General features: G+C 44.2%; 5 protein-coding genes across 5 annotated transcripts; 2 read left to right on the forward strand and 3 right to left on the reverse strand.

The window, feature by feature from the left end:
- Positions 1–282: 282 nt before the first annotated feature.
- On the reverse strand, positions 283–3035 carry Bfra_004833 (uncharacterized protein; the record flags this gene model as incomplete). Its single annotated transcript, XM_037335225.1, has 2 exons — positions 283–2325; positions 2376–3035. The coding sequence occupies 2 exons, from the start codon at positions 3033–3035 to the stop codon at positions 283–285; spliced, it is 2703 nt and encodes a 900-aa protein (XP_037192320.1).
- Positions 3036–5329: 2294 nt separating this feature from the next.
- Positions 5330–6288, reverse strand: Bfra_004834 (putative surface protein sp1 protein; the record flags this gene model as incomplete). Its single annotated transcript, XM_037335226.1, has 2 exons — positions 6098–6288; positions 5330–6037 (listed from the first exon to the last, which is right to left on the reverse strand). The coding sequence occupies exons 1-2, from the start codon at positions 6164–6166 to the stop codon at positions 5330–5332; spliced, it is 777 nt and encodes a 258-aa protein (XP_037192321.1). The 5' UTR covers positions 6167–6288.
- A 5353-nt stretch (positions 6289–11641) lies between these two features.
- On the reverse strand, positions 11642–13552 carry Bfra_004835 (uncharacterized protein; the record flags this gene model as incomplete). The annotated part of the gene is made up of 1 exon (XM_037335227.1): positions 11642–13552. The coding sequence occupies one exon, from the start codon at positions 13550–13552 to the stop codon at positions 11642–11644; it is 1911 nt and encodes a 636-aa protein (XP_037192322.1).
- Positions 13553–15724: 2172 nt separating this feature from the next.
- Positions 15725–21615, forward strand: Bfra_004836 (putative acyl- ligase protein; the record flags this gene model as incomplete). The annotated part of the gene is made up of 4 exons (XM_037335228.1): positions 15725–15784; positions 15927–15949; positions 16020–20693; positions 20748–21615. The coding sequence occupies 4 exons, from the start codon at positions 15725–15727 to the stop codon at positions 21613–21615; spliced, it is 5625 nt and encodes a 1874-aa protein (XP_037192323.1).
- A 1284-nt stretch (positions 21616–22899) lies between these two features.
- Bfra_004838 (putative camp phosphodiesterase class-ii protein) lies at positions 22900–24864 on the forward strand (the record flags this gene model as incomplete). Its single annotated transcript, XM_037335229.1, has 3 exons — positions 22900–22947; positions 23384–23963; positions 24104–24864. The coding sequence occupies 3 exons, from the start codon at positions 22900–22902 to the stop codon at positions 24862–24864; spliced, it is 1389 nt and encodes a 462-aa protein (XP_037192324.1).
- Positions 24865–24968: the final 104 nt, after the last annotated feature.

Here is a 24968-nt window from a genome sequence, read left to right on the forward strand (position 1 = left end):
TCAATAGAAAGTCAACACCCAAACACCCTTCTCAACGCTATACACCCATCCATCAAACAAAACGAAACAAAATACAACACCAACTGACAGCTGTAACTCAAATACACAATAGGTATACAACAACCATGCCGCCCGCTCCTATGCCTATGCTTATGCGATGTAAACGTGAGATCGAAAATGAGATATATATGCCAACTCCATCTTCCCATAAACACCCTCCTTTTTCATTTCCCATACAATCTCGCTAAAAATGCAAACCAAGTGGTACCAATGCCCAACTCATCAGCCCTGCGAAACCCCTAATCCAATACCTTTTCCTCTGCCCTTTCTGATCACCTCCATTGCTCTCCCCACCGCATTCAAATCCCCTAACAAAGTGACGTGCCCTCTATCACTCCTGACCTTCCCTCCCTTAATCAACTGATAGCCTTCTGGCAACATTGCCTCTTTCGCTAGACAAACTCCATCCCCACTTGCAAAAGCCAGATTGTCATAAACGTCTGCGCACGGGATCCCTTCTTTACCCGCGACCTTCGCTCCATAAACCGTGGGTATCGACTTTCCATAAATGACTGCTAACGGAGGGTAGCGATTTGCTTCCGAGATGTCGGGTCTGTGATGAAGTTCCTTTTTAAATTGAAGTGTTTCGACTAGCGTACGTCGTAGATAGGCAATTGCTTTGTCGCGGGGAAGAGTGACAAGAGTGGAGACCGAGGGAGCGGGGTTATAAGATTTACCAAGGGAGTTACCCATTTGAGGTGCAAGGGTACGATCCGTACCATCTACTCCACGGAGAGCTTCTGCTGCTCGACTAGTTTTGGATTGATCGGTTGATTGATATCGATCATCATTTTCGTTGCGAGAATTAGAGCCGAGGTATGGTGAAGAAGGTTGAGGGGTATTTGTACCGGAGCCCGAGCCCGAGTTTGAACCTGAGCCAGTTTTCTTTCCAGTTATCGTTAGATTTGATAGACTGTTTGGTAGTTGAAGATTGAGAATACTGCCAAGTCCACTACCAGATTGAGAGATTGGTGGTAGTGGTGGATCTGTAACAGGTGACCAGCGATATTTGATCCAATCATCCAAATTGAAAAAGTCGACGGGATATCTTTCTCTTGTGTGGAGATCAAAGAAACACTCCCCATTTTCAGGAAGGAGTACAAAACTAGTCCGTAGTGTAAAATTGACTTGAGCGGTTAATACTCTTGAACTCAATAGAACAGCATCTCCATTTCTAAAGGGGCCAAGAATGTTTATACATGATTGTGGAACACCAGCATATATAACTCCACTAAACAACTCAGGCTTCCGATTCACAACATGTCTCGTGATCAAGCCCCCCAATGAATGAGCAATCACCAGAGCGCCAGTGGGCTTTTCTCCATTAGGACCTGGCTGATTGGATGGTAATGTCTCCAAGAAGGCTTTCAGCTTTCTACTTAAAAGATGCGGACTTAACCTCCAATCATATCCATAATCCCATACTCTGAGTTTCCCATTTTGTGCATTTTCGCAACTGCGAAGTCGTTTGAATAAGCGCCTAGATATATCCACTGGTCCAATGTTTTTAAGCATCCCAGATGGGATTATATTTTCTTCCATTCTTTCCTCGTCCTCTGGATCCAAACCAACTTCCAGGTCCACTTTACGGAGATTAAGTCCTACCTTGACAGGCACCCAAAGTTGATGATTTGGTGCTTTAGCAGATCGGAGTATCGATCCTCGATATCCACCCATAATTACGACATCGCCCGTCAAATGTTCCATAGCCTTATCCAAAGCGCTTGTAGGTTTCGTCGACGACCGAGTATTCTCACCACCAAAAAATGAATCGGATTTCGAAAAGGAGGGACTCGATTCGAGTGGTTTCTTTTTTATAACTGCTGGTAATACGTCTGAATGTGCATCAGTAATTGACCTTGATCTGTACGACGCTGGGCTGGAATTCAAAAAGTTCATGCTAAAGCCAAAACTGGGTACGCGGGGCATACTTGGCATACTGGGAAGTTGTGGCATTCGGAAAGTCGATCGATCTTGAAAAGAGTCTCTGATAGCTTTGACTCGAGAATTAACTTGTTCGCGGTGATTTTCGAATCGTGTATCATCACCTAGTGAGGAACTTCGAGATAAGCTATGATATAGTAATGAATCATCAGATGTTGCTCTGCGAAGAACCAATGGCCTTTCTGTTGTGTTATTATTGCTCGCTATACTCGCATTCTGAAGTTGTGAATGGCTATGACGTTGTGATGGATGGTATTGAGTGGTGAGGTGCCCCTTTACCTGATTGTTATTCGTAGATGATTGCCCTCGCCTTTTAATTGACTAGGCGAGGTAGAAAAAGGGGAGAACGTGGCGCTTCTTGGCGAACTAACAGATGACCGAGACTTATGATTCGAGCTCGTTGATGTACTAAATAAGTTTCCTACTTGAGCCATTGAAGGTAGCCCCTTTGGCAGCAGTTTTTTAAGCGCATCAGCACTACTAGATAATGAACTTTGACGCTTCCTCCCATTCCCGTTATTGAATACACTAGCCATTGCTGATGTGCGATTATCATTTGGTGGTTCTGTAACGACAATTGGCTTCGGTCCTGCCCGCCATGGCGAAGGAGGAGATGGCAGAGGTAGAGCAGGAAGTGGTTTGTGTGAAAGGTTCGGTGATGGTGATGTCTCCAATGACAATCCTTCCCCCTTTGTAGTTGTTGGTAACTCTTCATCGAATGGCCCATTCGCAGTTGGCTCTAATGCTAGCGGAGTCTCCGGGTCGCTGTCAAAATAACCTCCTTCCAAATTATCCATGGCGGCAGCCTTCTCTGCAGCAGGTGTTCTCGAAGTTCTCAAACGTGAAGCTGCATGACTGAGTGAAACTCCGATGATAGATTGTGCATCCTCATCTGATATATGAGGAACTGTCATGGTTTCTGTTTCGTCCGAGAAATCATCGCTGAATTCGTATTGATCTGCCGCAATGGTAGTTGACGTTGAAGCATGTAATGGCTCGATGCCCTTCTGAGGGAAGGGTTTTGAAGCCATTGTCCGGTTCCGTCTTTGTTCCCGATTATTTCCTGCTTTATAACCTGTTTACATTAATTATTTCTAATCCATTCTTATTATGATTTGCAATATAACTTTGAGATGTGGCAGGAAAGAAAAGGAAGAGAAAGCTGAAGACGTTTTCCGCTGTTTCCGGATGCGATACGATAGATACGATAAGCCTTATGGAGCCTCCAACAATTTTTTTAACCATTTACTAGGATATTTCCTGTTTGAAAGAGTTGTTTGATATTATGATTCGTGAGAATGTGGAATTTTCTTCTAGTCTAGAGCTCGAATTCTTTTGGGGAGATTGGTTGCGGCGTAAACAACGAGCATCAGGAAGTCCATAGCTTCGATAGCTCGTTGTTCATCCTGCCAGTGCGTGCCAGCAAAGTCGATTCCACTTGTAGTTGACGTAATCGAGGAGTGGCAGTGGGGATAGACGGACTCGCGGAGTTTGTCAATTGTGAAAGTTTCAAGTCTTTCATAAGTAATTGGCTGATTGATTGATTGATTGATTGATTGATTGATTGCTTGATGATACCTACCTTTCTTCCCACCTACCTATTTAGAAGAGACGCATCGTCAGAGATGCGACTATTTTCATCCATATCTTGAGTGGAGAAGAAATGAAAAGATTGAAGATTATGTGATGTGATGTGAAGGGATGTATCGTATGGGGAAGAGAGAGGAAAGGAAATTGCATGTGAAATCATGTGAATGGACCCTTACGTTGAGAATTCTGTGTAAGGTTACAACTTACCTGTATCATTATGTTTTTGGCAACGTTTTTCTTGTACGACTAAGACGACTGATGCGAAATAGCCAATTAGATTCATCTATTGAGTGTTATGTAGCCAGCCTTGCCTATATCTATCAAGAATACGCATACGACGTATCGCTACCGAGTACCTACCTGCGTCCTTGGTATATACATATATATATTACACCTATTACAAATATATATACATACACACATACATACTACAAATATATATAACTATATATACATACATATATACATACATACATACTACAAATATATATAACTATATATACATACATATATACATACATACATACTACAAATATATATAACTATACATACATACATACATACATACATACATACATACATACATACATACATAGTATCTATTGCATACACCATTCGCACAGCATTTTTTACCAAACCCAGAGACCTTACCTAATACCTCCTACCTACAAAGCATCCATCAAATTCTTGGTCCACCCACAATACATGTCCCCCAACGACCGGTTGCAGCGGACACCATCCAAAATCCCGCACCCGAAGTTACCGGACTCACCGGACTCAACAGCGATCGATGAATGGACCTCCTTTCCCGCCAATTGCCTGTGACATACTAGGGATATCCATATCCGCACAGAATCATACGGAATATATATATTTCTACAATTACGATGCAAGGATTCCCTGATCCCATCCATTCCAATGATCCCATCCTCTCATCCATCTCAATCCAATCCAATCCAAATCGAGTACTCCGTACACAGCCCCTCACGTTTTCAGGGGCGAGATCAACATAATTTCCTTATGCTTGAAAACCAAAAAAAAAAAAAACACTCTCACAGGTGAAACACTCCTTCTTGGCGATCCGGGGAAACTTTTTTTTTAATGAATTTCTCGTATTTTTAAGTGGTTCAATTTGATTCATCATTCATCATAGTTATTCACACGAAACTGGAATGTCTCTCGAGGTTTCATTCAATCATGTATGTTATCATGTAAGGTTACTAGGGAATCACGATTTAATCTGATGCAGTTCATTCATTTCACGCAAGATGGAAGGTGAAATTGAAGGCAATATTGAAATGCGAAATAGATACAGTATATCAAACAAATAATCTTAATTCGGAATTAATGTTACTTAATTACTTCAAGACAAGCAGGAGGGATGGCCCAGCCCAACTCTCTACCCATTAGTTCTCGAGCAATTCCAATTCTGCATATTTCTTTGAAATGTTTCCATCCCACGATCCATACCAGTCCATCATGTAAATATCCAGAATTAAGATATAAATGTCGATGTTGAAGAAAAAAAAATTGCGCGTAGGAAGAAAAAACTTCTGATCCAAACTGTCGTTGCCCAGACCAGACTCTAATAGAATAAACAAAGTAAACAACACCCCCGTAAGGTATCTATCCCCTTTTTCGTAGACCCAAGCCAAAAATAACTTGTACCGGCGCCCGAAAAATTCCATTGTGATGCAAATGCGTGAAAATTGTCGATAGGTGAGCAATCAGATGCTTACAAGAGGAAAGCAGCGAGTCCGAAGACGGCGGCGATGGCAGCTCCTCCAACTTGAACATTGGCGGCGGCACCGGTGAATGCAAGTGGGGTTTGGGTAGCAGCTGGGGTGGTACCGTTGGCTGGGACGGAGATGTATCCAGTGGAAGATGGCTTGGCGGAAGCGGCTGGGACACCTGGAGCAGTGGTCTCGAGTCCGGAGAGGGAGATGGTGGAGTAGATGACGGTTGGGATACAGGTGGTGATGGCAACGACAGAGACGGATGGAGCGGGGGAGGAAACAACAACACCGAGGGAAGAGCCAGCGGAAGAGGCAGCTGGTGTGGCGTAAGTTGGGGTGAAGCTGGCTGGCTTGCTGGAAGCTGGAGCGCTGGAGGCTGGGGCAGAAGCTACTGGTGCGCTGCCAGCTGGGGAGGATGCAACTGGTGCGCTGCTAACTGCGGAGGATGCCACTGGAACCAAAACGCTGGTAGCTGGCTTGCTTGAGGCTGGAGCACTTGAAGCTGGGGCGGAAGCTACTGGTGCGCTCGAAGCTGGGCCGGAGGCGACTGGTCCACTGTTGGATGGCTGACCGGCTGGGGTAACAGATGAAGGAGCAGCCTCAGTAGAGGAGGTTCTTGAGTAGATGGTGGTGGAAACTTGGGTGCTGCGAGCTGGGCAGTCGGTAACAGTTGCGGCGCAAGAGGTGATGGTGACTTCCTCAGTGACCTAAGGAAATATTAGTCAGGTGCCCTTCAATCTCTTCAATAAAATCTTGTTCAAACTCACGTAGTCAGTGGAAGTGGCAGCCATGGCGGCACCAGCGAAGATGGAAACGGCGATAACGGAGAAACGCATTTTGAATATTATTTGAGTTTTGAGGGTTAAAGGTGCTGAAGAGCGGTGATAGAGGGTTTACTGAATTTGATCTGTTGGGTTTGTTCTGTAAAGAATGGACGACCGAAGTCAAAAGAAGATATGTATGATCTGGAAGATTGACTTGTTTGGATGAAGAAGAAAAGTGAATAGAGGAGGGGCAAGTCAACCCCATATAAGCTTGGGAGATTAAACAAAGATGGGAGATGGGCTTGGCCGCTTAGGAGATTGACCAGGAAGAGCTGCTTTTCAGCGGTCCCATGTGGAGAGACTTTCCACACTTGCCCACCACTAGGCTAGCAAAGAATACCCAATTCGTAGTTGGATTTACAGGGGAATCACTCTCAAACCGGTAGTCGTGCAAAGTAACTTTTGCTAGGGCTAATATGTGTAGCCATTTGGTGACCAATGTATACACCGCTGACCCAAAGGCAAACTTAGCCTCCTTATGACATCCACTCTAATTAACAGGAGTGTGAGGGATGTTTTTTTCCCATTTCTCACGTTTGGTTTCGGGGGATTCCAAACATTCAACCTATGAGAAGTTGTAGACCTAGTTCATCCGTTCCTTGCGATTTGACGTTTCGTGGCTTGATTTTCATGCGCACCGAAGGAAGGCCGGACCAGAGAAAATGCATGGTTTGAAAGTCTTGGTGGCTTTGTGCCGGAGTAGCGTACACTACAGGGTCGATCTAAATTCATCTAACGCAGGAACAAGACCAATTAGCGGTTGAATTCCCTTTGGTTGATCAAGTGAGAACCCCTATAAATTTTACTTCACCCTAAGCCTGACATTTGTCTGACTAGGAGCTCTAGGAATGATTATCCATCCCAAAAGCTCCTCCAAATGTAACTTTAAGGCGTAGGTCCCTTCTGTATCTCGATTGACTCCAGGTTTTGGATCAATTATTTAATCTTCTTGAAATCCTTCCATCTCACCAATTCATCCTAAGGCTTATCCAAAGTCACATTTAACGGTTCAAAGCTTCTAATTCAAGATCATCTCAGATTCCTGATGATGTGGCTGTGGCTGAGGCTGATGCTGATGCTGATGCTTTTGCTGTTGCTGTTGCCGTTGCTGTTGCCGTTCTATCTTGTAATCATATAATCATGCACGGAATGTGAATATGGATGCTGTGCAGCTCCAGTTTACTTTAGATGATTGTTTCACAAGTTGCTCGAGTAGACACTCACGGGAGTCAGGACAGTGAACAAGTTCTGTTCATCCATCTTCAAATCATTATGATTCAATACATGCCCAAATTTGATAGGCTCGATGAATTAGATGCTCCATATATTCCCATGTCCACTCACAGTCCCAGTCACTCATGATTCAAATCCCATTCTTTAATAAAAAATGATCAGACCGTGCTTCGTCCCAGACTCCCAGACTCCCAGTCGTCTGCGTTCCATTTAAGCATCTTTGTGAACCTGGTAGAAAATCGTCGACTCAATTTCCAAATATATTCAATTCTCAGTCCTCATCGGGATGAGAGACTCCAAAATTGGTTGATCATAATTTCAAGTGATAATTGTATCTTGGAGGAGATTTAATCACCGTGTTTTTGAAGATGTCTATTTTCGTATCTCCATCATGGAATGAATCCGCAAATGATGCGATTTGATTAATGAACCTTACTCGGCACGAAATCTCTAAGATTTGCTTTGTAAATTGCAGAATTTACAATACGAGCTTCATCGTGGTCGAATTACCTAGATACGGAGCACTCATTTGAACCAAGATAATGTTGCCGTGTTCACACTTCATTGATTAAAGATCTCTTTCGGGTTTTGTTAACTCCATAATTTCTACAACAGAAATGAGGCCATTTACTATCGCTGTCGAAAACCCGATATGGCTTTTGCTGGATCGACTGATTTGATACACCGGCGTCTTCTGTGCGGTTGTTTCCTCCACAATACTCGAGCACCTAGTACCGACACCAGCGAGCTCCCTAGTAGCTTCCAGCTTATCGACAAATGCCAAGATATCGAAGATTCGCCGGTAGATTGTATACAGCCGTGAAAAGGGGCATGACGGTGAGCTTGTCATACATGCTTTGAAAATATCAATGCATGGAAATGGTTTATGCAACTGTGCAAGTTCGTCATCATCTACGAGTTATCAACGTGGAATTTCGTCTATTTCTGGGATCTTCTCATCGTACACAGTTATCGACCTTCATCTGAGTCTGGATAAGAAGTCTGGATAAGATTCAAGTCTTACCATCCCGTACACTGGTTTTACTTACTTTTCGCAGTGTATGACGACAACAACTTGTGTTCAACGCCATGATCATGTCCCCGAATGCAAATCACTACGTTACATCAAAATGATCGACAGATGATAATGCGTTTACTATCACTATCCATGGTCTTACAAGAAGATACAAGACGACATACGTCAATTGATTGACAAAGTTCCCGTGTGTACTCGATTAATTCACATTGCGTCCGAGAATAATTCAACAATCCGAGGGCAAGATATATATACTATATATACCTAGGTACATGGTACATACGATAGAATTCTGCTATTCAATTTCAAAAAATATTCATAGATCTGATAGTCCTGTTGATCATCCATCCATATCATCATCAACACTCAGTCTCAATAACAAACGGCTGTCTGGACATCACGGTTTGATTTGCGCGTCGTACAAAAAGAGTACATATTTTCTGACAACAACATCTCAAGCACATACGACCATAGACTGAAGAGAATTGGGCATCCCGTCCGCTCTGCCATACACAAGCTTCAGATCGGTGGATTAGTAGTTGGGTGGGTGACCACCAGCGAATCCCCACTGTTGTATGTAAATATTCGTTTTGCCTGTCGTAACTCACTTTTGGGTCATCGAGTCGTCCCTCGTCAGAAATTCATATGCTGGGATGAGAGTCACCGAGCCTCATTGTTACAGGTGCATGCCATTTGCCTTGTTTCTGCTGAGCAGACTTTTGTTTTTCGCTCGAGATCCACCTTTGTCCCTTTTCCAGCTGAGAGTCTGCTAGATTTTTTGCGTGATTGGAGAAGCAACTTTATGTTCTACATCAGTTTATTTATAGCAATATCGCCACCAGATCTCCGCTATAGGTGATATGCGTTCCTTGCAATATTTCGCTGCGAAACTACCATCATCGCAGAAGTCTATGCAGTGCCGGAGGCCACTAAGGGTACCCCATGTTTCTGGATTAATGCAAATAATCATGGAGACGGAGTCTGAATTCACTGTCGCTTGGTGTTATTATCATCATATTCTCATACAACATCTTCAAATCAACACTACTTCTTACTACGACCTCCTCATAAAGTTACCTCTACTGTAGACTCTACATGCATTATTCATCTTAGAATCTACCCGCGCTCCAACACCACGCCTGTCGACATCTTGCTCGCCTCCTAACATTTTCAAGGTAGAATCATTGTTGAAAGATAAATGCGAAGTTTATATAGATAAGAATGAGGTTGGTTTTTGGACGAGAAGGATGTGGAGATGCGGTTCTCTAGGTGATGGTTAGGATTTCGGGTGGATGTGAATCACTCATACCTTCTACAGCATGGGCATTTTGTCACAAACATACCAACGGCTTGAATTTCAGTGAATTCCTCGTTTGCATTAAAATCGCCCCTGGAGAATATAAAAGCTCTATCCCAAGTTTGCCTTACCCAGATCAAGACCAGGCAAGGCAAGGCAATTCGTAGGACAGACAGTCGCACAATGGCTTGCCACCCGTCATCTGATTATATCATTGAGCCGAGAGGTTATTCGGAGACATAGGGACAGTACTTACCATACAAAGATTTGACCTCATTTCGTCCCATTTTATCACGAGTATATGTATCTACTATTATTGTTATCATATCTCCAACTTCACCGAGTTCGTGCATCCCATTCCCCGATCCCTGGGTAGACATTCAGAGTTGAAGTGGACCTGAAATACAACGCCATCTGCGAATTTTCATTCGATGCAAAGTGTATAAATGTGTATGCAATCACTGTCTCTGAATATCTTGGAACTGCTCTTACTTGTTCTTTCTCTCTGGCCGATCACTGGATTGGTTCTAATTTAAGAATGAAAGAGAAGAAGAAAAAGAGAAGAAAAGTAGTCGATCGCGACATTCTTGTTTGAGATCTAGGCATTCTGGATAAGCTCTCTTTGTTCGATTTCTAATAATCTTAGGATGAAAAAGCTAGCGTTAGTTGGACAGCATAATTTCGAGTGCGATGTACATATATTTTTAGAATATCGTGCGATCGGGTATGAATGGGATGGGTGCGAGTAGAATACAGACAATAGTGTAAAAAAATATCATTCTAGTCGTGATCAGATAACTTTCCTTTCCCTCGCTGGTGTTCGTGCATCTAATACCTATACCGTAAGAAGATCGCATCATACATTTTGATAATCCCATCTCCCAGCTATCAAACCCTAAAAATCTCACGGAGATGTATCCTAAAACTAGACATTACTTCCATATAACTCACACCTCGCAATATCCTATAACAACGATAACCATCTTATTAGAATTTCAGGTCAAAAGCGCAATGTGAATCATCATATTATCATATCTTCAAAGAGAGTGAATGGATATCTTTATTCCTCGCGCTCTATTTTTATCTTTCAACCCCATCCCATCCCATCCCACCATCTATATTTAGCACAAAGCCACCAGGTTTTGCAACTTCCCCAGGGGATAGATGATGCATTGCATTTCTTTCTACATTCATGGGTGTGAAGGTGCAGAGAGAGACGAGATGGAAATTGTTGGTTCTACTGTATGTAGGTAGGTAGATAGGTGGCCAAGTTTGACAAGTCTCCGCATCACGGATTTTCGTAGCAAGTTTGGGAGGGTTGAATAGAGCGATAGATAGTTTAGAGAGGAGATGAGATGAGTGGGATGGTAATTATCGTTATCTCTAATAATCTCACAGGATTTTTGTCCTGGAACTTTACTCGTAGATAGTACCTAGGTAGCTAGCTATAGATGGGATGGAGAAGTGGTAAATCACATACCCTCCTCCTAAGTCGCAATACTTGGTCTCTCATACAGAAAGTTAACAGAAGTACTGTAGGGTATCTTTACCAGTTTTCTTGATAGAGTTGCCAATTCTCAACGTTGTCATCTTAGTTAGTTAAGTAGATACCGAATTGAAGTCTATTTCCACATCAGAATTCATTGCGGGGAAGGGGGATTGATTGGTTAATACTAGTCACTCTATCACTTCATAGATTCATGTCACTTGCAAAGCATATTATAGGAATTAGATTATATATTAAAGAAATGAATTGCATTAGGAGATTAAGGAAAAACAATTGTCAAAGACCAGCTCTGACAATCTTGATGCGATGTAAAGAAATAATACTTACCGAAATCCATCGGATCTTACCTCTTTTTCTTCTTGACAAATGAGATACTCACTTACCTCTCGAGTGAGTCTGGCGAGGGAGGACGACTTACCTTGAACGACTTCGCTTGACTGGGGGAGCCCAATCCGAGACATCGCTGTCATCGGCAGAGTCGTTGTCGCTAGAGCTGCCGCTGGAGATCGCGATAGCCTTCCTTGCGTTTCTCTTTATCTCGACCCGAGATTTCTTGACCGGTCTGGGGCTTGGCTTGAACTGTGGTGAGCGTCCTCCGGTGTCAACAGCGATGGTATCGCCGTCAACATCTAAGATCGTCTCATCGATTTCAAACTCAGCATCTGCTTCGTCGTCGATCTCAGCTGCCTTTCGCTTGTTGTTGTGCTTTCTGGGTTGTCGGACGATTGGAGCTTCGGAATCCGATGCATTTCCTGCGACTTGCATGCCCCTTCTGCTGTTGAGGCCAGCAACGAAAAGTGCAAGGTTATTCATGTGCTTGTCGATGGAGTTTGCATTTGGACGGTTGTCCCGGAACTTTTGACGGTTGCGGGGTTCAAGCTCCAAGGCCTTTGCGGTCAAGGCATAGCTAAGGGTATTCTCGTAGCTGTATCTATTGCGAGGGGTGGTGGTACTCTGGTTTGCGAAGTCTCTCTCTGCGCGGCGAATGAACTTTCCGACGACTTTCTTCATCTCGAGGTGATCTCGGGTGATAGCCATCTTGTTTCGGCCCTCGGGGAGGATACGATCATCAGGTCTAACGTTGAAATTGGCACAGATGAAGGGAAAGTCGAGGAATTTTTCGAGGCAGTAGAGATGAACATGTCCGGCGTTGTGGAAAGGGTCGGTGACAACTGGGTCGGATGACTGCTCATCAAAGGCAACTCGGTAGTGTCCCTTGTGAATGGTGCCGTTGCGGACTGGGCAGTCTTCAAAGCGGCATTTGTCGGAGTTTTGATGCGAGTAGCGTGCGGCGGAATCGGATGGCACGCTTTGAACCCAGAGTGTGAGTCCAGAGTTTTTAGTGTGTCTTTGTCCTTGGACTGTGTGACCCGGATGGTTGAAGATGAACTCTTGTATCTGATTGACCGTGTAGCGAACATGTGGCTTTAACTCTCCATCCTTGGTGTATTGGAACGGATGCACGCCGGCACGATTTGGAGTTCCCCAGCTTCTAGGTGGTTGTGCGAGCGGAGTGTAGAACCTGGATGGGTTCATCGACTGGATATTCTTGCTGCGCTTGTTTTTACCTAGTGTTGTCGCGTTGGGTTTAATCCATTTCTTTCCAGGTACCTTGATGGGTCTGACGGGAGTTTCACGTTCTTTTGGTGCTGGTCCTGGTGCTGGTCCTGACTCGGCTTCACCTTCGTTGTCTGAGAGCGCAAAATCCTCTGGGTCATATTCATAGTCCGATAGGGCAAGATCTTCTGGATCTTGCTCGATGGAGGTGGCAAGAGCCTTACCCTTACCCTTGGATGTCTCGCGCTTTTTGTTTGGCTGTTGCTCGAGCCCAAAGGGCTCACTGGTGTCAATGCCGCTAGCGATGACTTGAAGGATTTGGTCGTCGAATTCTCTGCGTCGTTTGACTCCTTGCAGAAGTGCCGCCGTAACGTTTCGGGGCAATTGACCAGCTTGATCAATGATGTGTAAAGGATAAGCTGCGTCAGGGAAGTCATTCAAGACAGAGTTCTGGTAATGAGGGGGAAACTCAAAAGGAGCAGGAACGTGTTGAACTGGTTGCATGGTGCCAGTGAAGCCTTGGTTGAAGAACTGAGGATTGACTGTTGCAATGTCAGTAACGTGAGGAAGGGGTAACTCAACTTGAGTGGGATTTCCTTGCATCTCTTCATCTGGAAGGTTGAGGTAATCTTCAAACTGGAAGGCTTGAGGAGGAGCTTGAAGGGTTTGGGGATCGTTGACGGGGTAGATAGGAGAATGGAGATCGACTCCATCGAGGAATTGGTATTGGTCGTCGAGAAAGTAATCGTTGTAGTAAAGTTCCGACATGTTGTTAATTTAGCAGCACAGCTGTACTAAATGGATTGAATGTAGTAAAAGGTTTACGTTTCTGGGAAATTATCTCAAAAGGCAATGCTAGAGAAGTGTGTTTGAGGCTGCTAGAGGATTGTAGATGAGTGTGGGAGTTGTATGAGGAAAGAAAAGAGAGGACAATAGGGATTGTCAACGAGCTTATATGCTGAAATTGATGCTTTGTTTCTTAATTGTGTTGTTATTTCTTTATATATACATTGACAAAGAGCCCATTGAGCGGGTTTTTTAATTTACAAAGAGATGTGAACTGTGGCAGCTGTTCACCAGAAAACGACAATGGGATTGACTCAGTCAATAAAGGAGAGCAGTGATTTTCTTTATACCTTGACCGCTGACAAGAGGGTCAACATTGTCTTCGGATCTCACATCATCATAATGGCCAAAGATTCGGTCTCTTGATATTTCCCTTGCTCTTCTGACCTACCTGTTTGATTGTTGTATAGCCTAGAAGACGTCGATGTAGAACTGGCGTCTTGATACGATTGAGCCATACTGTTCAATCAAAAAGACTTGATTCAAAGTTGCAGCATGTACTAGCTCAATGTGGTGCCATAAAATTTGCAGCAGAAAGCGCAATTGGCGGCCTGTGATTCCCACCAAGCGGACTGCAAGAATTGCCATAAAAAGTTTACTAGTTGAAGAACTTTGGAGAATTAGCTTGTGTTTCATCGATATGAACGAGGCAATTCAGAATGAGGATTAAACGACAATAATCAGAAGGTCTCCAAGATAATCAACATACAGCACGAGGCCGTTCAGAACAGGTCTGTGTATCTTGTTTGTAACATCATGTTGTTGTAACCAAAAAAGGGAAAGAAGGAATTATGGACCAAGGTGGAATAAATATAGACATACCAATAATGAAGAAACTGTGAACATGATTAAACAAGTCATGAAAATAGCACTATAGCACAGATCTTAGGATCAGAACACGGAGTCCTATTAGTAAATCCTCATATTGAGGTTTCGCGGATATTCAAGGCGCAAATATAGACAAAGTTGATGCAGGAGCATCTCCACCTTTGCAACAATAGAATGAATCCATTTCGAAGATTGTAACGATTGAGCATGGAGCAAAGATATATACTTCAAGGATGTATAACTGATAGTATGAAATTGTATCGTTGAAGGTACTGTCATTGAAATTGAAGGTTGTTGGAAAAGTATGGGAAGGAATAGGAAAATCTCTTCGACCAAAATTTATAGATGAGAAGAAATTAAAAAAGCTTTTCAAGGGTTGTGGTCTGTGCCGAGTTAGCTTCGATATTTCCAGAGCCACGTGATCATAATAATGATGATGATATGATATGAATGATATGAATGATACGAATGGGCTCGAGGATGGATGGAAAGTCCCCGGAATTTGATTGGCTCACAATCCCAAGACAAACTCGGTACTCACCGGTCTCTCTGATCGGCTTCAGCAACATCAAATTCCCCATGTATAGGCAATATGCCATATGTATGCGGTAAGTAAGGAGGTAGAAACACACTTCTTAACTTGAAGAGAGTCTGTTATATCGACTCTACCCACCTCGATACGATACATAGTAAAGATCTTACATGTGATATAATTCAATACAACCCTTCTTTATCATAAGGATCACTTGCCCGTAATTTGCCTGGAGAAATAGAAAACGTGACCTCGACAATCAGAATCATCCACCCCTTCCAAGGTTCCCCCACTTCTTCTGGAAATCTTCCCAACTTCACTCCACACAGCACTCGTACATGTGACTGTAGACTGGACTGGCAACCTGATCGGCTATTCTTATACCTGTTTGTCCGAATTCCCGAGTCCCTGTACACGAATGCAAACATCAACGGTCGGTAGGTCGGTCCATTTAGCATAGGTACAGAGTAGAATTGAAAATCAGGGCATGACGAAAGTGTGAAGATCTAAATCCTTATTCAGTATGCTTCTGCTGCCGATTTTCATTTTCGAGTAACCATCCATTATTTGCATCTTCCCTACTCTCTATCCTTCTCTCTATCTACGCTTCAAGCTTCATGTTTTTATCCACCTACCATACTTTAATCCCTCCTTGAAACCTTAATTTTGCGACTGTCTTCTCGTCTTCTTGTACCCTCGTTTGCTCATACCGCTTCATACAATTTACACCAAAGATGGAGGAGAATAACCCGGAATTGCAGGCAAAGCTGCAGGAATTGGAACATGAGCTGGAGGTTAGTTATGGCGTTTCCAACAACGGGGGACTTGATTTAGCAGCGTCGCGTGTGCTCTTGTGCCAAATATATGCAGGATGTCATTTCCGGGATAGATTAAATGGATTCTAGAGCCAGATTGCTGATACAACTTTTGCTTTAGGAAGGGGATATCACCGAGAAGGGGTATGTTTTCCCCCAGGCTATACTAGAATCATTCAATGCCAGATCAACAGTTCTGATTTCTCGAACACAGGTATCAAAAGCGACGCACATTTCTACTTTCACAATACATGGGAGCTTCGACGATATCTGCGGAACTAAAAGGGCTGCGCATACATGCTCCCGATGATAGCATACACCCCTCGAATGATGGTTCGCGCTCTGCATCGCTTGCTGCCCTCAATTCGAACTCAAACACCCCAAGTGGGAGCGATTTCTACCCCTCACATAACTATGGCGCATCACAACTTTCCGGTCGAACAGCTACGATGGCGAGTGACGCAGGAAGCTTTGGGGCCAATAGAGCGCAAGATGGGCGAACCTTTTCATACGCCGGTAGACCTCAAGATTTAAGACTGGCAGTGCATAATCCCACCCAAAGGCATAGCTCTTATAGCCAGAACTCCGCATATCAGCCTGGCTCTCCAGCAACCGGAGACTATCAACAAGACCGTCCAAATGAGCCAAGCATGAGAATAGGATCAATGGCTTCTGGCACAAATTATGCTTTTAACCCGGCACACCAAACGGGGTATGTGGAACACCCGGGAGAAGTTTACGATCCAAATCACGGAGGGCCGATGATGGATTCTCATGGCACCATGCTTGGGGAGTCGCAACAAGGATATTTCTCAGATTTCGCAGGACAACAAGGTTACGACATTAATGGACCAAATTCCTACGGCGGAGGGCCACATCGATATTCTTCTAGTGATGCATTCTCTCCAACAGCAGCGATGGCACCACCGATGCTGACCACCAGCGATTTACCCCCTCCTGATGCCTTAGAATATCAGATGCCCCTTGAACCTCGAGATGTCCCATTCGCTGTCTACGATCCGCATGATAGGAATACGCCCATGTCCAAGTTCGACAATATTGCAGCCGTGTTAAGGCATCGGGGAAAGGCGAGAGCAAAGATGCCAGCATACTGGGTGTTGGACAATAAAGGAAAAGAAATTGCTTCTATAACTTGGGAGAAACTTACTAGCCGAGCCGAGAAAGTTGCGCAAGTAATCAGAGATAAGAGTTCTCTTTACAGAGGTGATCGAGTCGCTTTGATATATCGCGAATCCGAAATCATCGAATTTGCCATTGCTTTGCTTGGATGTTTTATTGCTGGAGTAGTGGCAGTCCCTATTAACGATCTTGACGATTATGCAAAACTTAATACGATCCTGACCTCTACACAAGCACATCTTGCACTGACTACTGACAACAATTTGAAAACCTTCCAACGAGATATTACGACACAGAAGCTCAATTGGCCAAGAGGGGTAGAATGGTGGAAAACGAATGAGTTTGGAAGCTGGCATCCAAAGAAAAAGGATGATGCACCACCTTTGACTGTCCCCGATTTGGCTTATATTGAATTTTCTCGAGCCCCCACAGGCGATCTTCGCGGTGTAGTGATGAGCCATCGAACAATCATGCATCAGATGGCATGTCTCAGTGCTATCATATCAACAGTGCCTGTTGGAGGGCATGGCGACACTTTCAATCCCGAATTAAGAGATAAAAGTGGAAGATTGATGGCTGGCGGTAGCAGTCGCGGCGAGATCTTACTCTCTTATCTAGATCCACGACAAGGTATTGGTATGATTCTGGGTGTCCTATTGACTGTATACGGTGGTCACACAACTGTCTGGCTTGAAAGCAAGGCTGTTGAGACGCCTGGTCTCTATGCGCATCTCATCACAAAATACAGAGCAACGCTCATGGTAGCCGATTACCCAGGTCTAAAACGGGCAGCTTATAATTACCAGCAAGATCCCATGACAACGCGAAATTTCAAAAAGGGAATGGAGCCAAACTTTCAAAATGTCAGGTTATGCCTGATAGATACTTTGACAGTCGACAGCGAATTTCACGAAGTTCTAGCAGATCGATGGTTACGACCAATGCGAAATCCTCGTGCACGAGAATTAGTGGCTCCTATGCTGTGTCTACCAGAACATGGTGGAATGGTGATCAGTATGCGAGATTGGTTGGGTGGTGAAGAGCGTATGGGGTGCCCTTTGAAACTAGACATTGGATCAGATGGAGATTCTATAGAGGAAAAGTCTGAAGAGAAAGAGAAGTCAACTGGTAACGGCTTTGGAAGTCTTATAGGAGGCGGAACAGTAGCTCCTGCCGAACAAAAAGGGAGAACAGAATTAAGTGAAGTTCTTCTGGATCGGGAAGCACTCAAAACCAATGAAGTTGTTGTGGTCGCTATCGGCGAAGAAGCACGCAAGAAAGCTAGTAGCGAACCGGGGACAGTCCGTTGCGGTGCTTTTGGTTTCCCAATACCCGATGCAACCTTGGCGGTAGTAGATCCTGAAACTGGTCTTTTAGCCTCACCACATTCAGTGGGAGAAATTTGGGTAGACTCTCCATCGTTATCAGGAGGCTTCTGGGCCTTACCAAAACACACAGAACAAATCTTCCATGCTCGACCATACAAATTTGAGCAAGGAGATCCAACTCCGATGATGGTAGAGCCGGAATTTCTTCGAACAGGCCTCCTTGGAACAGTTATTGAGGGTAAGATCTTCGTTCTTGGTCTGTATGAGGATCGTCTTCGTCAGAAGGTTGAATGGGTCGAGCATGGTCATGAAGTTGCAGAACATCGATACTTCTTTGTGCAACATATAATTGTGAGCATCATGAAGAATGTACCTAAAATTTACGATTGTTCGGCATTCGATGTTTTCGTCAATGATGAACATCTTCCAATAGTTCTGTTAGAGTCGCCATCAGCGTCAACAGCGCCTGCTACTTCTGGCGGACCTCCACGTCAACTCGATACTGCGCTTCTAGACTCATTGTCAGAGAGATGCATGGAAGTCTTGATGCAAGAGCACCATTTAAGAGTCTATTGCGTTATGATTACAGCACCAAATACTCTCCCGAAAGTCTTGAAGTGTGGGCGAAGAGAGATTGGTAACATGCTTTGCCGTCGAGAGTTTGATCTTGGTAATCTTCCTTGCGTGCATGTTAAATTCGGAGTCGAACGCGCTGTACTTAATCTACCTATTGGCGTGGATCCGATCGGTGGAATATGGTCACCACTGGCTGCGCAAGCTCGTGAAGATATATTATCTCCTGGCGACAAACAATACTCCGGAATTGATCGTCGCGAAGTGGTAATTGATGATCGGACGTCTACACCACTCAACAACTTTTTAAGCATAGTCGACTTGTTGCAATGGCGTGTGGCGCGACAAGCTGACGAATTATCCTATTGCACTATAGACGGCCGAGGTAAAGAAGGAAAAGGAATTACCTGGAAGAAATTCGACACGAAAGTAGCTGCTGTAGCTATGTATCTCAAGAATAAGGTCAAAATAAGACACGGTGATCATCTAATACTCATGTATACTCATTCGGAAGATTTTGTGTATGCAACACATGCATGTTTTTGCTTAGGAGCAACAGCCATACCTATGGCTCCTCTTGATCAGAATCGACTGAACGAAGATGCACCGGCATTTTTACACATGGTCTCAGATTATCGCGTGAAGGCAGTTTTGGTCAATCAAGATGTTGACCATCTAATGAAACAAAAGGCAGTTTCGCAACATCTTAAACAATCAGCACAAGTTCTGAAGGTATCGGTACCGAGCATATATAATACTTCAAAACCACCTAAGCAAAACAGTGGTTGCAGAGATCTTGGCCTTACGATGTTACCAGGTTGGGTTCAGCCAGGATTTCCAGCTCTTGTTTGGACATATTGGACTCCTGATCAACGTAGGATCGCTGTGCAATTAGGTCATGATACCATCATGGGTATGTGCAAAGTACAAAAAGAAACTTGTCAAATGACAAGCTCGAGACCTGTTTTAGGTTGTGTGAGAAGTACAACTGGTTTAGGTTTTATCCACAGTGTTCTGATGGGAATTTTTGTTGGGGCACCAACTTACCTGGTCTCCCCTGTCGAATTCGCACAAAATCCAGTATCGTTGTTCTTAACTCTTTCGCGGTACAAGATCAAAGATACTTATGCCACACCACAAATGCTTGATCATGCGATGGCCGTTATGCCAGGCAAGGGATTTACCCTTCACGAATTAAAAAACATGATGATTTCTGCCGAGGGAAGACCTAGAGTTGACGTTTTCCAGAAAGTACGCCTCCATTTTGATGCGACTGGTTTAGATCGCACCGCTATCAATACGGTTTATTCGCACGTTCTGAATCCAATGATAGCATCTCGTTCATATATGTGTATTGAGCCAATTGAACTCTGGCTAGACACTCAAGCCTTGCGCAGAGGTATGATCTATCCTGTCGACCCAGAATCTAATCCAAAGGCTCTTTTGGTTCAAGATTCCGGTATGGTGCCTGTATCGACTCAAATCGCCATTGTCAACCCAGAGAGCCGTTGTCTTTGCCACGAAGGTGAGTACGGTGAAATTTGGGTAGAGTCAGAAGCGTGCGTCAGAGCTTTCTATGGGTCTAAAGATGCTTTTGACTCGGAAAGATTTGATGGACGTACTGTGGATGGTGATCCTAATGTACAATATGTTCGGACAGGAGATTTAGGCTTTCTACACAATGTTAGTCGACCTATCGGGCCAAATGGTGCGCAAGTCGAGATGCAAGTACTATTCGTTCTGGGCAGTGTTGGAGAAACATTCGAAATCAACGGCCTAAGTCATTTCCCTATGGACATTGAGAGTTCTGTGGAGAAATGTCATCGTAACATTGTTCCTGGAGGATCGTAAGTTCTTCCCCCAATTGATCTGCCAAAGCCTTAGAGACTAATGAAACTTAGTGCCGTATTTCAAGCAGGTGGGCTCATTGTTGTGCTTGTAGAAGTAGGAAGAAAATCCTACCTTGCCTCCATCGTACCCGTCATCGTAAACGCCATTCTTAACGAACATCAAATCGTCGTCGATATAGTTGCTTTTGTCAACAAAGGCGATTTTCCTAGATCTAGACTGGGAGAAAAGCAAAGGGGTAAGATTTTAGCGACTTGGGTCACACGCAAAATGCGTACAATGGCACAATTCGGTATTCGAGATGCCGAAGGGGGTCTTTCGGACGTTACAGAGACAATGGAGCCACGAAGCGGTATCCCTAGTGTCCGAAATGGCAGCGTAATCGCCAGCAGTCTCCGTAACGTTGAACCTGCTCCTCAGATTGTTGAAGAACAGGAACGCGAGCGTCAACGTACCGTCTCACAACACAGCTTTGCTCCTCTCCCAACTGGCATATCAGAAATGCCAGCGGATAATTATGATGAACCTCCAATGAGACCATCTCATGAAATTAACTACGGCATGAGAAATAATGACGATATACCTCTTGCAAACCCACAACCAAATCATTTCGAGATGTCGGGCCATAATTATGATGGTGGGAATATCAACTTTGATAGTCCGTATTCTGATTTTGTAGTTCCAGGATTTGGACCTAGTGCTGGTCAACCTCCAGTGATTGGTCCAAAACCGGGAATGAATATGGGAATGGATGTAGGTGGACCCAGTGGTGGAGGTAATGATCAGTGGAGTTTGCCGAGTCAGCAGCAGCAAGGAGGTGCACAGGGAGCAAGTGGGTTTGGGGGGTTGAGAGTTCATAATATGGATGACGATGATGACTGGAAGGATACTCTAATGCACTATAATCGGGCCAATCAATAGAGTGATTGAGAAAACTTGGGGAGAGGGGGGAGCGCAGCTGAGCCGTATGTGGATCTATATCGGGGAAGGGGTAGGTAGAGGGGAAGCGCGATTCTTAGAGAGAGAGAGAGAGAGGGTAAATACAAGGGACTTGACTACCCTTATGGATGTTTTTTGAGCGATAATATCCTAGACCGGGACTATATATTGCATGAATTGATAGCATTTGGAAGAGCGAGATCATTGATGGAGCAAAGCACTTGGTTCAAAATATAAATAAAAGTACTATTGTCAATGCGCCTGCACTTGTAAATGTTTGTAAATGAAATGGGATGAGATGGGATGGTTACTGATACATATTTGCTCAGGCGAGGTTATGTGTAGACGGACTAGACTCGTCACAGCATAGTTGACACAAGAGTTGTGAATATAACCCCTACCTACAAATGCATAGTGAAACCGCCAGAGAAAGCCTCAAGCTTGCAGGCAATAATCATGATTCTACTTGTAGTCTAGTCGGTGATGCCACCTTGCATGCCTAATATTTATGCATCAAATAGTTGCAGTAGTGTATTGACGGCGATCCCGAGGCCCGACTCTCGGTCTCGGGTTTTCCGAATTGAGATATGGATTGTAGATTTCAATCCTACAAATATGAATAAGATGAATACAACAAGAGTAGGAAATCTCATTCTCATCTTAAAGACATGTGTAATGCAATGCGATGAACCAAATCTCGTACGGGCTCGGAATTAGTGATCAGGATATCTAACTAATGCACACCCTAAATATCACGTGGAAACTACCGTTGCGCGTCCGTTTATGGAAAGCCTCAACAAGCCTCGTCTCTCGAACAAAGGAACTGTGGCAACCCCCCTCGCCATACTCGTGCTCAAAAGATAATAAGTACAAAGAACTTGGAATGCAGCGACGTATCTCGTGCGGGTCCCACCGGTCGAGAGAAGACAAAGAGGATAGGAGAAGCAAGGGAAGAGGGAGGGAAAGAAAAAAAGTTAAAAAGTCGACGAGAAGTTCTGCTTCTTTTCTTGATCACAACATCCATACGAATTCTGTTGTTATATTGCTAGACGAAGATACGGGTGCAGCTGTATCGCTATTGGTACATCTACTACGACTGTTGATTTTCCCTCGAATTTTAATTTTCGAGGGAAGTCTTAATACATATATTTCTTGAGGCGAGATTTGCGAACATTGAGATATTTGTTGCATTCGGAGATTGATTGACTGATTTGAAAGAAATCGTGATCGAGGGAAACAAAGCAGAGTAGGAGAAAATAAGCAAGCATGGAACACGAAGGGCACGCCGGGAAGTCTATGCAGGTTATTGTCTTGGTAAGTAGTTTTCCGAGGATTATCTTTCTTTTGACTGTTCGTGTAATGTTTGTATCCGTTCTTTCTGAGTATGCAAAGCGGGAGACTGCATGAAGGGGTAAGGGATCATGGGTTTGTCGTGATATGCAGTTAAGGCTTATTTTGAATCACCTTTTGCGTGATGGATGGATGGTGCCGGTTGAATGGCTTTGTTCAGATGCGGGTGCATACATATATACCCAAGTCTGGGCATTTGCCGATTTGGGGGTACTTTGGTAAGAAGTCACGTGCTAAACATCTGCTATTTTCAAGATTTCTCCGTGGGGAGATGCTCACCCTTTGTTGTATTCGAGAAGTCTACTGCTATTATCAAGGCCTGTGCTTGAAACCGTTCTGCGTTTTTACGATATGAAGCATACCATTTGGTAGGGGAAATGCTAATGATCAGCATCAATAGGGAGCCAGTGGAGGCCCTTTGGAGGATGATTGTACCGCATTACTAGTACGATCAGTATCATTAGGATGGAGTAAAGGGTCTGTTCTGGCTGTAGATGCCGGAGTTCACCTCTCGGCCATCGACCGAGTTCTCCAAGAGCACAACCCCTCAACAACTGAACGACCATATTTGCTAAAAGACGGGGCATTTGCAGGCTTAGAGCTTCCATTCAGAAACACCGGGGCAAATGCTGCTCACATAGCGCGTAATCTGGTCGGGGCTCATCTCATCACTCATCCGCATCTTGATCATATTTCGGGCGGTGTAATAAGTACCGCCAGTCCCAGTTCTAAACCGAGAAAAATTGCGGGATTGGCAAGTACGATTGAGGCGTTGAAAGACCATATCTTTAATGATGTTATTTGGCCGAATTTGTCAGATGAGAATGGTGGTGTGGGATTAGTAACTTTCATGAGGTTAATCTCGGGGGGTTCGTCGGTTTTGGGAGATGGGCCTACGAAAGGTTATATGGAGGTTGTTGATGGACTGGCCGTTAAGTCTTGGGCTGTCAGTCATGGTCCTTGCATTGGAAACTTTCCTTGTATGTATTTCTCATTTTACTTTTTGAGAATATTCGATTGCAGATTGGATGTTAGTTTTGTTAAACTACGTAACTGCCTCCATCAATTTTTTTTTTCGCCTTCCACTTCCACAATGTACTAAAAAGCGCTTCATTTCCAGATCAACCAGGAAGCAACCACACCAACGAAAGCAGCAGCCCTCGTACTCCAACCCAAAAATCCAGCAGCCACTCCCACCGCAGCCACTACTCGCCGATCACCATACCCCAAGCTTCATCAGAAGGTCTGAATTTTTCCTCCGCCGAGTCTGCCCGCGCGTACACCAGTTCTGCCTGCTTCATCCACGATATTGCATCTGGTAACGAAATCCTCATTTGGGGGGACGTAGAACCCGATACACTTTCTTTCTTCCCACGCAATAAACAAGTATGGCAAGATGCCGCTCCCAAAATCGCAGCTGGGATACTCAAGGGGATTTTTATCGAATGTTCGTATGACGATAGTAGACCGGATGATTTATTATTTGGACATCTAACACCGCGGTACGTCGTTGAAGAATTAAAAGTTCTCGCTGCCGAGACGGAAAAATGTCGCGAGGATCTGAGGAGACGTGCTTTGAGTAGTTCCTCTCCGACGGGTAGTTTGGATACGCTGAGGAAATCGATCACGACGAGGGAGAAAGATAAGAAAACTCACCCGTCTCTAGCTACTTCGGCTAATTATATTTCTTCACACCGGAGAGCCTTCGGGCTAGATGTCTTGAAGGGTATCAAGATTATACTTATTCACGTGAAGGATAATTTGGACGATAAAGAGGATCCGAGAGTGAATATATTGAAGGAGTTGCGGGAATATGAGGAAGAACTTAACTTTGGGTGTGAGTTTGTGGTTAGCGAGAAGGGGATGAGTGTTTTCCTGTAGTGTGCGTGGTTGTGGACGGTCATTTTGGGGAGTGAATGGGGCTGGGCGTTTGAGGGCTGGACGATTGCTTGCTTGCTTGCTTGCTTACTTGCACCGAGTATGTT

Source organism: Botrytis fragariae, assembly GCF_013461495.1.
Source record: "Botrytis fragariae strain BVB16 chromosome Unknown tig00000054, whole genome shotgun sequence".
Classification (NCBI taxonomy): Eukaryota; Fungi; Ascomycota; class Leotiomycetes; order Helotiales; family Sclerotiniaceae; genus Botrytis; species Botrytis fragariae.